Genomic DNA, 14,348 nt, shown 5'->3' with positions numbered 1-14,348 from the left:
ACTCGTGATGATGAATCATTTATCTCCCCCACCTGGATCAGCTTCACTTTTAGAAGTGAATGTTGCTACATCTGGTGATGATAATTGGTGAGGATCCAGACCTTGGCGAGGCTGTGGTAGTGGTAGTGGTCATGGGAGAGGTTGTGGTCGTGGTCGAGGAAAAGGAAGAAGTTTCCATCACAATGATTTCAACACAGAAAAAACCAACAAAAATCTTCATGTGAATGATGTTGGCCGTGTTAAGAAATGGTATATTGAAAGCACTTACCACAGATGCGACATGAAAGGACACTAGTACATGACGTGTCGTATACCAAAACATTTAGTCTATCAGTATCAAGCCTCACAAAAGACAAAAGAAAGGGATGTTGAAACTAATCTCATCGTGATAAGTCGGGACCTTCCTTTAAAGGCCAATCATTTTGGTATGGCAGATTTTCTCGATTGATCATGAAAACGATAAATCAATGTAATATATTATAGCCATATGTATAATTATGCTATACATGACAAACATTATATATGCTTTTGTTTTTGGGATAATGTTTTACTGTAATATATTTTTTTTTTTGAATCTAATGTTAAATTATATTCAAGAAAAAATAAACGTTTATACATATACATGTAGACTTGTCTTAAAAAAAAATTAAAGAACTCTTAAGATGTTCTTCTTGATCCAAACCACATTTGAATCCCCTTTTCATACTTCTCTTGACCTCCTCTTCGCATTGTACTCAACCGGTTCCTAATGTTTTTGTCGATTAACTTGATTAGTCTCTCCGCGGGTGACGGTTCCTCGCCATGTCTTCTAGCGTTCCTTTCCCTCCATATCGAGTGAATTGAGTTCTGCAAAACATATCCAAGGATGAAGCTCTTTGTGGTGTTGAAGTCTTTTCTTGCAAGCATTAGCATTATATCTTGCCATTTTTCTGAGTATTTGTCCAATAGCAGCCCACGTACCAGTCCATTCCAAACTTTCCTTGAGTAATCACATTGAAAGAAGAGATGGTCACTTGTTTCTATCTGAGTTTTGCAGAAAGTACAGCTAGTATTTGCATATTGTTTCCACTGCCCCATTCTCTCCCCTGTTGCTAAACTGTTCCTGACCACCAACCAAGTAAGGAGAGCATACTTTGGAGTCGAGTTCGAGAACCAAATCTCCTTATGCCCCTACATCTCCGGTTTCGTGTTTCTGAGCTGCAACCATGTTTCTTTGGATCGGAAATTTGATTTGTAATAATCGTTTTTTCCTTTCCATATAGCGATGTCTTTCTTTGTTTCTACTCGGTTTTGTTTCTGTTTTTGTAGCTTACACTCAACAGTGTTTAAAACAGGTTGTCGATGCCTTCTTCTTTTTGTTCTCTTCATTACTGGAGACAAAGTACTTTCTTTCGGGATCCCCATATCAATACAACCTCTATCTCCGAGCTTGTCATATAGGCAGCCTAAAGAACACCATGAGTCATACCAGAAGGATGTTTTCTCACCATTTCGTACTTCCACCTTATGAAACCTCTTTGCTGTTTCTCGATACTTCAAAAGCTTCCTCCATATCCAAGACCCACTAGAACTTGTTTCTCTCACCGCCCAGAAAGAGCCACCTCTTATCAAATGCATTTTGATCCAGTCCACCCATAGAGAGCCTTTTGCTGAGAGAATTCTCCAAATCAGCTTTAGCATGCAAACCTTATTTGTTTCCTCTACTGATCTCAGCCCCAATCCTCCTTCACTCTTGGGAGTGCACACAGTAGACCACGCTACCTTTACTTTCCTCGGGTTTAAAGATGGACCAGACCAAAGGAAAGCGGAGCAAATTTTGTCAATCTTCTTGATGCAACTCTTATGTAGTCTGAAAGTTGCAGTCCAAAAATTTATCAAACTGAAAGTCACTGAAGTGAGTAACTGAAGCCTCCCAGTAAAGGAGAGTGTACGGGCAGTCCATATGCTTATTTGGGAACGTATTTTCTCTAGGAGCGGTAAGTAATCAGCAGAGGACCTCTTCCTTGTCATTAGTGGCAGCCCCAGGTAACGGACCGGTAGAGATCCCTGTTCAAACGGGAATTGAGCAAGGATATCTTCTTTTATATGTGTGTCTACTCCGACCATGTAGATAGTGGATTTCTCAAGACTTATCTTCAAGCCCGAGTGAACTGCAAACTCCTCGAAGACCGCTAGGCTCCTTCTATGGACTTCTTCTTGCCTTCTACAAATACCATCAAGTCATCTGCAAAACATAAATGTGTGAGTTTCATGCTTTTGTAGTTCGGCTGATAGCCAATCTGTTTTTCATTTGCAGCCATGTCTAGCTTGCGCGAGAGAACATTCATGCAAATGACGAATAAGTATGGGCTGAGAGAGAATCCCTGTCGGAGACCTCTTTAACTGTTAAAATAGTCTGCAAGTTCTCCATTGACTTGAATAGAGAAAGATGCAGAGCTTATGCAAGTTTGGATCCATTTCACATACTGCTCTGGGAATGCTAAAGCTCTCAAGGTGTTGAGTAGAAATCCCCATTGGACTGAGTCAAATGCTTTAGAAATGTCTATATTCATAGCACACCGGGGGGAGATAGATTCTTTGTGGTATTCTTTGATGATTTCTGTGGCGAATAAGAGATTCTCCATGAACAATCTGTCTTTTATAAAAGCACATTGGTTAGGTGCTATAAATTTCGGGAGGATCATCTTTAGTCGGCCTGCGAGAATCTTTGATATTATCTTGTAGAGAACATTGCAGCAAGAGATGGGTCTATAGTCCTTCATGACCAACGCTTCTTTCTTCTTTGGAATCAAGGCTAAAATCGTTGAGTTGACTCCTTTTGGTAAAAATCCTGTTTTAAAAAAAGACTGGATAGCTACCACAAAATCCTTCCCCACTATAGACCAAGATTCCTTGAAAAACTCGCAGGTGAAACCGTCCGGTCTTGGTTATTTGTTTGATGGCATCGCAAAAAGAACCTTTTTTATCTCCTCCTCCGTTACTTCGGTTATCAGCATGTGTTTGTCTTGTTCATCACATTTGAATTGCAGAATGTTTTCAAGCTCCTCTGTGGACCATTGAACATAATCTGCAGGTTTTATAGACAAAAATTCCTTGAAGTATCTCTCTGCTTCAGCTTTGATACTCTCTTGATTCGCAGCAACAGTTTTATCTTCACACTGTATCTCCATGATGTTATTTCTAACTTCCTTGAGCTTTGCAGCGGAATAGAATGTTTTATTGTTCTGATCTCCCACTTTCATCCAATGGAGTTTGGCCTTTTGTTGTAGATATCGTTCCTCTATCTCCGATAACCTACTCCAGATCTCATATGTATTTTCCTCTGCAATAATAGCTTGCTCTGTTGGGTCAGACATTGTAGCAGCTTGCCTTTCACAAAGAATCTTATACGCTTCCTTTGTTCTTATAGAGATATTCCCGATCATCTTCTTCCCCATGTTTCTCAGTTGGGGTTTCAATCCTTTTAGCTTCTTTGACAATCTAAACATTGCAGCAGTTGAGTGAAAAAGTGGAGGACTCCTCTTCCAACTTTCTTCAAGCTCTATATGAAAACCCGTGTATTCAGTGGTAGTGTTCACGAACTTAAATGGTCTCTTAACCCGCATCCCTTCTTTCGATAAATGAAATCTGCATCTCATGTGGTCAGAACAGCCACCTGACTCAAAAACAGAATAAGACTGACTATAATCTTGAATCCGATTTTTGCTAACCAGAACTCTATCTAGTTTCTTGCAAATCACACCCTCCTTCTGTTTATTACACCAAGTATATCTCTGTCCTTGATAGCTCAGATCAGTGAGTTCACAGTATCTCACTAAGTCCTGAAGGTCCCGCATCCCCTGTGGTATTGTTGGTATGGTCGCAAAAAGTGAGTGGTCGTCGCCTTCCAATATTTTGTTAAAATCTCCACAAATAAGCCATGCTTTCTTTTGAAAGAGAGGAGAGTCTTGATGATTCCTAAGATCACTCCAAAGCAATTTTCTCTCTGCTGCAAAATTTGACGCATAAATAAAAGAGACAAAGAATTCTTCATCTCTTCCTTCTACAAGTATTGAGCAAGTGATGAGTTGAGATGTCTTGTAGAGTGGAGTTACCCTGACATTACTTCTCCATACTAACCACAACCTTCCCAATCGATGTTCTTCATAATTAGATAGTAGAGACCAGTCTTTAAACACTGAACTAACTATTCAATCCGCTTTGCCTGCCTTTATTTTTGTTTCTATCAGACATCCAAAATCAAATTTCCCCTCCTTCATCCAGTTCCTAACAACACCTTGTTTACTATTTTTATTGAAGCCCCTGATGTTCCAGAAGAAACCTGACATCAATGATTATTTGGAGTGTGACGTTTTTTTAGAAAACTAGGTTTTTGAGTCCTAGTATTCTACGTTTTGTTTGATGAGACGCATTTGTGACTATCTTTAGATGCTCTCGGAAGAGATATCCTCAGATTCCCTGCTTCTTCCTAATTATTAGTAGGTAAAGTTTTCCCCTCCTGTTGGGATTCTTCTTCCACCACGTAATCATCCCCCTTATCCTCTACGTGGTCTGATTTCTCTACCTCTATATCAGCATATACTTCTCCTTCTTCTACTTCTTCTCCTTTGTCACTAAGACAGAAAAAAGAGTTGGACAAGATGGACACTTCTCCATAACGCAGTTCGTTGGCTTTGCTAGGACTCTTTATTGTTTTAGTAGGAGTATTCCATGTCAGAGCATCCTTGGACTGGTGTTGTGAGTTCTCAATTAACTCCTCTGCATTATTATTCCCATCTTCTTTATTTTCTTTCAAACTCTGTTCCAGACCATTACTTGTCTCTGGCTCTAGATCTGCCACCTTAGTTTCTACTGGTTTGGTTACCTCAACTCTATTTTCTGCCTTTTTCCTTGATAAACAATCTGTACTTAAATGACCCCATCTATCACAGCTGTTACATCTTGGAGGTAACCATGGATAAACATATTCGACTACTGTATCTCCTCCTTTTTCTGACTTGAAAGAGAAACACTTTGGTAATTTCTTCGTGAAGTCCACTTCTACAAATACTTTTGCCTCCTCAAAAGTTTTGATTGCTTCTGTATCCGGGTGGAGTTTCTTTGGCGTTCCCAATGGACTTGTTATAGCACTTAGCACTTTGCAAGAGAAATACTTTGGTGGCACATTCTTCACTATTACCCAAAGTGGCATAGTTTTAATCTCTTCTTGATCCATATCAACTATTGGAGTCCATTTCGATAGCACCACAGGAACTCCGCACAGGTTCCACATACCTCTTCTTAGAACTCGAGCTCTAGTACGTTCATCTTTGATTCTGAACCTCACTGTTGTGTGGTTCACCACAAACACATCAATCTTTACCGATTTATCTCCAAGTGTCCATATCTTATTCACTAAAGCATGAATACCCCCAACAAAAGGAGCCTTTGCCAAGAACTTTCCAACTAAGAAGTCTTCCCATAATGGTTTAGCTTCCTTGAAAACACTATCGGGAATTCGAGCCGATGGTACTCCATCAACCTCCTCAATAATCAAAACCACTATTTTAGACTCAACTTTGTTTTTAACCACCGCAGCCCAACTCCCATGTGGTTTCCCTATTGACTCCACCTTACGAGCAGGTACTGCTTCTTCTCCAAATCAATATTTCCCACCTGCAACGTAATCTCAGTAGAACTCATTTCCTTCTCCAAAATCTGCAGAACCCCCTCATCCCGCATCAACACTTGACTTAAGTCATTCCCTGCATCGAACATTCTCCGCTATGCTGATCGTTGTTTTTGTTGTCTCCGGCATCGGAACTTGCGGAGGAAGCTTAAAACCCTAGTTCGCCCTTTTTTCGCCCTCAGAGCAAAACGATGCGTTTTAGTTTTTAGCACCGATATTGACAACTTCACTTTCATTTTACTATAATATATTATGACATGTGGATAGCCTATGTCAAAATTTAATGAATAAATATTTTATCCCAGAATCATTTCAAAATACGAGATTGAGGATGAAGATATATGTCTGACGGACAGTGCTTCTACACACACAATCTCTAAAGATACAAAATACTTCTCCTCTCTCCAAATAAAAGACTCTGGTAGAAGCGTGAGTACTATATATGGCCATGCAAAGATAATATTAGGCTTCGGCGAATCCATTTTTACAATGCCAAGGGGAACTCCTTTTAAAGTAAATGATGCATTATATTCTCCTAAGTCTCATAGTAACTTGATAAGTTTCCAAGATATCCGAAGTAATGAATATCATATAGAGACTATCAATAAAGTTGGCATTGAATATCTTTGCATAAATTTTGAGATGCATATATATATTAGAAGAATTGCCAATGTTATCCTTCGAATTATATTGCACAAAAATAAATAGAATCGCATCAAATGTTACAGTAAACTCGAGTGACAATCACTCAAGTGAGTTTACTAGTATATTTAAGATATGACATGAAAGACTTGGACATCCTGATTCAGTCATGATGCCAAAAATTATGAAAAATTCTAAAACCATCCATTAAAAACAAGAAAATATTTAAATCTCGTGAGTTTTCATGTAAAACATGTTCTCAAGAAAAACTCATAATAAGACCATCGCCAATCAAAATTGGGAGTGAAAGACCTGAATTCTTGTCGAGAAGTCATGGTGATATATGTGGGCCAATCCACCATGGTGGGTTTCGATGTTTTATGGTATTAATTGACGCATCCACTAGATGGTCACATGTATATCTTTTGACTACACGAAACACGGCTTTCGCAAGATTTATTGCCCAAATAATCAGGTTAGAGGCACACTTTCCTGATTATGCCATAAAAAAAGTCTGGCTTGATAATGTTGGGGAATTTACTTTGCAAGCCTTTAATGACTATTGTGTATCGAGGGGAATCGATGTAGAGCATCCGGTCCCTCATGTTCATACACAAAATGGCATGGACGAATCATTAATTAAACGTTGCAACTCATTGCAAGACCGTTAATATTGAGAACAAAACTCCCAATTTTTATATGGGGTCATGCTATATTGTATGTTGCGGCTTTGGTTCAGATTAGACCAAGCGCAGATAATCAATATTCCCATTTACACATGACTTATGGTCAAGTACCAAATTTATCCCATCTCCGCATTTTTGGATATGCGGTATATGTGCTTATAGCACCGCTACAAAGAACAAGGAGATTGGGAATATACGTCGGTTATGTGTCACCGAGCATAATAAGGTATCTTGAACCACAAACTGGTGATTCGTTTACGGCACATTTTGCCGATTGCCATTTTGATGAAGATGAATTCCCAGCTTTAAGGGAAGTAATTCATCAAATGCATATGCATAAAAATATAGAATGGTGTGCACCATCTTTAAAATATCTTAATCCTCCCCCCCCCCCCTCTACGAAGCAACGTGAGCTGGAAGTACTAAAGATTGTACATTTAAAAAATATGGAAAATCAATTACCAGATTCATTCGCCGATACAAAAAGGTGACAAAGTCATATATCCCCGCTGCAAATGCCCCATCAAGAGTTGAAATTCTTAGAGAGCTGGAGTTAGATGAGAGCAAAATTAATGAACATAAGGTTCAGTTAAAGTGTGGGAGGCCTATTGGCTCAAAATATAAAAATCCTCGAAATAAAAAGAAAATGAAAAGATTCTTCAAGAAGATCCAAGTCCTTGGGACGATAGAGAAAAGTATGAAATTTCTATTAACTATAATGGGCTTTCTAAGCTCATTTCAACTCCCATTTAGTATGATATTGTCCTCTTTAGACTTACATGTTCAAGCCTGCAAGGATTTGTTATTGGGTTCCTTCCCAAAAGACCTCATACTAGTTGGAGTTGGACTTGACTTATATCTTAGAAACTCTTTTTCTAAACTTCCGATGTGGGACTTTTGGTTTGTACCCAACAATCTCCCGTCAAACCAAAGACCACGAACTTGGGCCTCCTCTTCAACGAAACTTTGGCACCCTTAACTAGGCACCTTCTTATTCGTAAAATTTTTGAGGCACCTTCTTATCGCGTCATGTTTGAATGTTTCTCCCACACCGATCATAGCCCAAGTCCTAGGTCCACTTTTTCAACCTAGGCTCCAAAACAAGAAAGATCTTGATTCTTGCACTAATATTTTTGCTTTATCTAGAATGTTGTCTAGAATTATTATACAATTAACAACAAACCTTGAAATATGGAATTGATAAAACTGTCTCTACACATCTAATGGACATTGTTCATAAATATTTCATTTGGTGTTTAGAATTCTCCAACATTAATTATTTTATAAGAATTGTTTGTCAATCTCTGCTTATGTCAAAATTACTTTCTTTCTTTTTTGTCTTTTTTAGATTTGTTTGGAATCTCTATACTATTAAAAGAGAAGTACATTCGCTAAACGAGTTAGGTTAAATCGAAAATTAAGCTTCTTCAATTTAAGCCAATTTACAGGTAATTTATCTAATTGGAACTTTTTATTTCAATTCGATTTCAGATCGATTATATAAGGAAAATGAAACCTAACCGGACTTATATGGTAACTTTTACGTAAAATATTTAATTTAATATCAACAAATACAATTCTGAAGTGTATGGTAACTTCTTCCTTAATCAGGGAAAGTATATCGCTTAAGATATAAGAATGTTCTAAATATCAGCTTAACCATCGAATATTCTCTATGATCTTTAATTATAGAAAGTGATAAAGTTGGTTTACTGTAAAATTATAAAAATCGCAAAATTGCAAAACAAAACAATTGATAAAATTGGTTTACTGTAACGCCCCGACCGCCCCTACCAGTGGGCCACACTTCCTCTCTCGGGTCCATGGGCCCACCTTGTCCGACGGTCGATGCGTCACGTACGAGAGGCTTTAAAGACTTGTTACTATCCCTACAAATCACCACATAATCTTTCTCCATGCTTTGTCCTCATTCGCATGGTTCCGACAATCATTTCTCGGAAGGTAATATGGAGTTCTCTTAGGACGTGTGACCGAAAAGATAAGTGCACTTTGGTGACATCGGTGGCCAAATCAATTTTTTTAAACCTTCTCCGTATGTACCACCATATTCCTTAAATCAGAGAGTTACATGAATATTTTGTTATTGAAAACAATTCACGTAATAGTGACCACAAAATCAAAAACCTAAAAAGAAAAGAGACGACTCCGTTTAATTTGTTTTCTTAACGACTCGACTCCACTAATTAATTATTATTTTTGTCGAGGATTTACTTTATTTTTTTGTCTATTTTCTTAAAAAAAAATTTGAAGTGTTAGATGACATGATAAAATTTAGAACAATTCTTGGGTTCACCCTCTAGGGGTGAACCAACTTCATTCACTCCATCTTTAATAATCAATTAAAATACAACAATATGTCATGTCACACTTTATTTAAAATAAATTAAAATTAAAATTAGAAAACAACACAAACTAAGGAAATAAAATCTCTGCAAACCGAAAACGACATATAATCCTATTTAACTTTAAAGTCTAAACCATAATCACTCTTTTATAAATCCAAATCGATATATAATTTTGTTTAATTATAAAATGTAAAACCCTAAACCTTATTTTTATAAACCCAATTGACATATAATTTTGTTTTATTGTAAAATGTAAACCCTAAACAATTTTCATTAAATCCAAACTGATATCTAATTTCATTTAATTCTAAATTTTTAAACCCTAACCACTCTTTTATAAACCTAAACCGACATATGATTTTGTTTAATTGTAAAATCTAAACCCTATATACTATTTTATAAACCCAAACCAACATATAATTTTGTTTAATAGTAAAATCTAAACTCTAAATACGTTTTTATAAACCCAAACCGATATTTAATTTTGTTTAATTATCAAATCTAAACCCAAATTCTTATTTATAAACACAAACTGATACTTAACCATTTTCAATTCAAAATATACAGATTTTATTTCCTTATTTGTTTTCTGATTTTAATTTTGATTTATTTTTAAATAAAGTATGATATTACATATTGTTGTATTTTGATTGGTTCACACTAAAGGTGAGTCGAAAAAGTTTTCAAAAATTTATAAATAAAAAAATTGAATACAAGAGTTCACCCCTATTTGTTGAACCTAAGACCATGCCCAGCGGTGATATTTTATGAGTATCAGAAGCCCAAAAAGTATTTTTAAATGGATAAAACAATATTGTTGGGTCTAAGCCGTATCACTTAATTGATATTTTTGATACCCAATAACAAATGACGTGGCAAGTGCTGATGGTTGTTAGAAACGCGTTTTGGTTAAAGCAGAGGAAAAAAAAACTTTCATTTTTTATCACCTCACTCTCCTGAGAAAACCTAGAACTTCCCTGTCCTCCGCCGATTTTCCCTTTCCGCCGATTTTCACTCTCCCTCGACGATTTTTCCTCTCGATCGGTTCACCCTAAAGGTGAGTTGAAAAAGTTTTGAAAAATTTATAAATAAAAAAATTGAATATAAGAGTTCACCCCTATTTGGTGAACCAAAGACCATACCCAACGATGATTTTTTTTTAGTATCAAAAGCCAAAAAAATATTTTTAAATGGACAAAACAATATTTTTGGGTCTGAGCCATATCACTTGATTGATATTTTTGATACCAATAACAAATGACGTGACACGTGCTGATTGTTATTAGAAACGGGTTTTGGCTAAATGAGAGGAAAAAAAAAACTTTCATTTTTTCTCACCTCTCTCTCCCGAGAAAACCTAGAACTTCCCTCTCCTCCGCCGATTTTCCCTCTCCGCCGATTTTCACTCTCCTCCGCTGATTTTCCCTCTCGATCGGTTAACCCCAAAGGGAAGTCGAAAAAGTTTTCAAAAATTTAACAATAAAAAAAGTGAATACAAGAGTTCAGCCCTATTTGGTGAACGTAAGACCATGCCCAGCGGTGATATTTTCTGAGTATCAGAAGCCCAAAAAATATTTTTAAATGGACAAAACAATATTTTTGGGTCTTAGCCGTATCACTTGATTGATATTTTTGATACCCAATAACAAATGACGTGGTGCGTGCTGATTGTTGTTAGAAACGCGTTTTGGCTAAAGTAGAGGAAGAAAAAAAACTTTCATTTTTTATCACCTCTCTCTCCCGAGAAAACCTAGAACTTCCCTCTCCTCCGCCGATTTTCCCTCTCCGCCTATTTTCACTCTCCCCCGCCGATTTTTTCTCTCGATCGCTTCACCCTAAAGGTGAGTCAAAAAAGTTTTCAAAAATTTATAAATAAAAAGTGAATACAATAGTTCACCCCTATTTGGTGAACCTAAGACCATGCCCAGCAGTGATATTTTCTGAGTATTAGAAGCCCAAAAAAAATTTTTAAATGGACCAAACAATATTTTTGGGTCTTAGCCATATCACTTCATTTATATTTTTTGATACCCAATAACAAATGATGTGGCACGTGCTGATTGTTGTTAGAAACGCGTTTTTGCTAAAACAGAGGAAAAAAAAAAACTTTCATTTTTTCTCACCTATCTCTCCCGAGAAAACCTAGAACTTCCCTCTCCTCCGCCGATTTTTCCTCTCGCTCGGTTCACCCTAAAGGTGAGTCGAAAAAGTGTTCAAAATTTTATAAATAAAAAAAGTGAATACAAGAGTTCACCCTTATTTGGTGAACCTAAGACCATGCCCAGCGGTGATATTTATTTAGTATCAAAAGCCCAAAAATATTTTTAAATGGATAAAACAATATTTTTGGGTCTAAGTCTTAGCACTTGATTGATATTTTTGATACCCAATAACAAATGACGTGGCACGTGCTGATTGTTGTTAGAAACGTGTTTTGGCTAAAGCAGAGGAAAAAGACCTTTCAGTTTTTCTCACCTCTCTCTCCCGAGAAAACCTAGAACTTCCCTCTCCTCCGCTGATTTTCCCTCTCTGCCGATTTTCACTCTCCTCCGCCGATTTTCCCTCTCGATCTTGCCTTCACTCCCTCTGCTTCTCCTCCTGCTTCATCTCTTCCATTGCATCTCCTCGAGGGCCTCACTTCTCCGGTCTTCGCTTCAACGACCTTCTCTCTTCTCTCAGCTCATCATGAACTTTGCAGGCTGTTATGAGTTTGCCTGTCGGACTCCTCGCAGGGGAGAGACTCAATATGACATTCTCGTGCTTGCCTACAAGCTTTACCATCAAGATCAAAAAAACAAATTCATCCTTGAGCATGTTTGGAGAATCCTCAAGACTGATCAAAGTTTCTGCCAAGAAGAAAGCTAAACTTTCATCTGTAGAACAAGAAAGTCTTAAAAGGCCTATAGGTGTGAAGGCAGCCAAGGCTTCAGCCAAGTCAAAAGGTAAGGGAAAGAGTGAAGGAGGAGCTGACGCTGGTTCTGCTGATTAACTTCAGCGTATGTGGGAAGTGAAAGAGAAGGATTTGACTGTCAAAGAGAGACTCTCCAAACATAAGCTACTTGACAGCCTACTTAATAGGTCTAATGGATTGAGTGATATGGAAATTCAAATTAAAAATTCTCTTATCCAAGAGTATCTTTCTGGAAGCAATGTGTTTGTTTCTGAGAATGAATATTCTGGTCTTTAGGTATGTGTTGTTAGTTCAGTTCTTTTGTTAACTTAACATTTATTATTATTTTATATTCTTTGCTTTTTTATGTGCAAGACTTCCTCTTGGAAGCTAGTGATGTCGGCAAGGAAAGGAGATGTGGGGTATTGATGCTTGAATGTAGGGTTGTGTAATATATTCGGATGTACCTTGTTTTTGTTTTTAGTAGTTGTTTTGGATGTAATGTAGGGCTACTAGTTGTTTGTTTTTTAGTAGCACATGACATATGAATGTTTTTATGGTCAGAAGCCACTTGTTTTTACTTTCTATGGTCTTTCTTTTCCTTCTCAATGTATTTGTACAATTCTCTTATATATATGTCTTTCTTCTCATATTGAAATCCATTCAAACGATTCTTCCTCTTCTCATATTTTCATTACAATTCTTCATTACAATTATTCTCAAACAAAGACTTTATTTTCATTTACAAACCACAAGACTCTTTTAATTGTTTTCCTTCACAAATCCAATTCTCTTTTAATTGTTTTTCTTCTCAAACCCAATTCTCTTTTGAATAATAATGGCATCACATTCTCATGATGATGATACGTTGGAGGAGATGTTTGAAAAATGTTTTGAAGATGGTTTAGATAATTTTAGTAGACGTGTAGCGGCGAAAAAAAGGAAAAAAAAGGGATGCTAATATAGAGAGAGATCACGAAGAAAGTCATATTCGATTATGCAACGATTAATTTTCGGAAGACCCCATTTACCATGATCGCATGTTTCGACGACGCTTTCGAATGACGAGGCCGTTGTTCCTTCGTATTGTTCAAAGTCTTTCTCAATTTTCATATTTCCAACAAAGGGACGATGCTACTGGGAAGCAAGGTCTATCCGCCCTACAGAAATGTACTACCGCAATTAGGCGTCTGGCATATGGTCTTGCAAACAATGTGATGAACGCATACCTCCGCATGGGCGCAACCACTATGAGTCAAGCACTAGAGAATTTTGTAGATGGCATAATAAATTTATTCCAAGATGAATATTTGAGGCGACCTACACGTGAGGATCTAGAACGGTTACTTCATTTTGGAAAAGAACGCGGTTTTCCGGGAATGGTAGGAAGCATTGACTGTATGCATTAGGAGTGGAATAATTGTACTACAGCTTGGAAAGGGCAGTATTCACGCGGACATGGAAAATCCACTATTATTTTAGAGGCCGTGACATTTCAAGATCTATGGATTTGACATGCTTTTTTTGGGGTTCAAGTACGTGTAATGATATAAATGTTCTTGACCGCTCACCGGTGGTTGATGATATATTAGAAGGTCGAGCTCCACGACTCAAGTACGAAATCAATGGACATCAAAACAAAATGGGTTATTACCTCACATATGATATATATCCGAAGTGGGGAACATTCATCCAATCAATTACCCGTCCACGAGGACCGAAAGCATCATTATTTGCTAGTTGTCAAGAAGCAGTGAGAAAAGATGTCGAACGTGCTTTTGGAGTCTTGCAGGCTCAGTTTGCTATTATTTGAAACCTAGGTCTGTTTTGGGATAAAGAGGGAATGGGCAAAATAATGAGAGCATGTATCATATTGCACAATATGATTATAGAAGATAAACGAGACGAATATACTCAGTTTGATTTATCTGATTTCGTAGAAGGCGAAGGAAGCGGGACTTCTCAAGTAGACAACTCTTTTTCTACAGACACAACTACAAATGTGAACAATTTGATGGCCAATCGAGCTCAAATACATCATGAACAAACACATCGACAATTGAAAAAAGATTTGATTGAACATATTTGGCAAAAAT

At 37.2% G+C, this 14,348-nt stretch overlaps 1 protein-coding gene and 2 pseudogenes across 4 annotated transcripts; 2 read left to right on the top strand and 1 right to left on the bottom strand.

Annotated features, from left to right (window-relative positions):
• Window positions 1-644: 644 nt before the first annotated feature.
• AT2G06560 lies at window positions 645-5,865 on the bottom strand (annotated as a pseudogene; the record flags this gene model as incomplete). Its single annotated transcript has 1 exon — window positions 645-5,865.
• Window positions 5,866-11,971: 6,106 nt separating this feature from the next.
• AT2G06555 (uncharacterized protein) lies at window positions 11,972-12,751 on the top strand. 2 transcript variants are annotated; one of them, NM_147255.2, is made up of 3 exons: window positions 11,972-12,304; window positions 12,377-12,541; window positions 12,628-12,751. In NM_147255.2, exons 1-3 carry the CDS (start codon window positions 12,067-12,069, stop codon window positions 12,702-12,704), a joined length of 480 nt encoding a protein of 159 aa, NP_671788.1. In that variant the 5' UTR covers window positions 11,972-12,066; the 3' UTR covers window positions 12,705-12,751. The 2 variants fall into 2 exon arrangements, with proteins under 2 accessions (NP_671788.1, NP_001189513.1); NM_001202584.1 differs by having other exon boundaries at window positions 11,972-12,751.
• Window positions 12,752-13,414: 663 nt separating this feature from the next.
• On the top strand, window positions 13,415-14,157 carry AT2G06550 (annotated as a pseudogene; the record flags this gene model as incomplete). The annotated part of the gene is made up of 1 exon: window positions 13,415-14,157.
• Between the last annotated feature and the right edge of the window lie 191 nt (window positions 14,158-14,348).

This window comes from Arabidopsis thaliana, chromosome 2 (assembly GCF_000001735.4).
Source record: "Arabidopsis thaliana chromosome 2, partial sequence".
Classification (NCBI taxonomy): domain Eukaryota; kingdom Viridiplantae; phylum Streptophyta; class Magnoliopsida; order Brassicales; family Brassicaceae; genus Arabidopsis; species Arabidopsis thaliana.
This window is presented reverse-complemented; position numbering and strand designations above follow the sequence as displayed.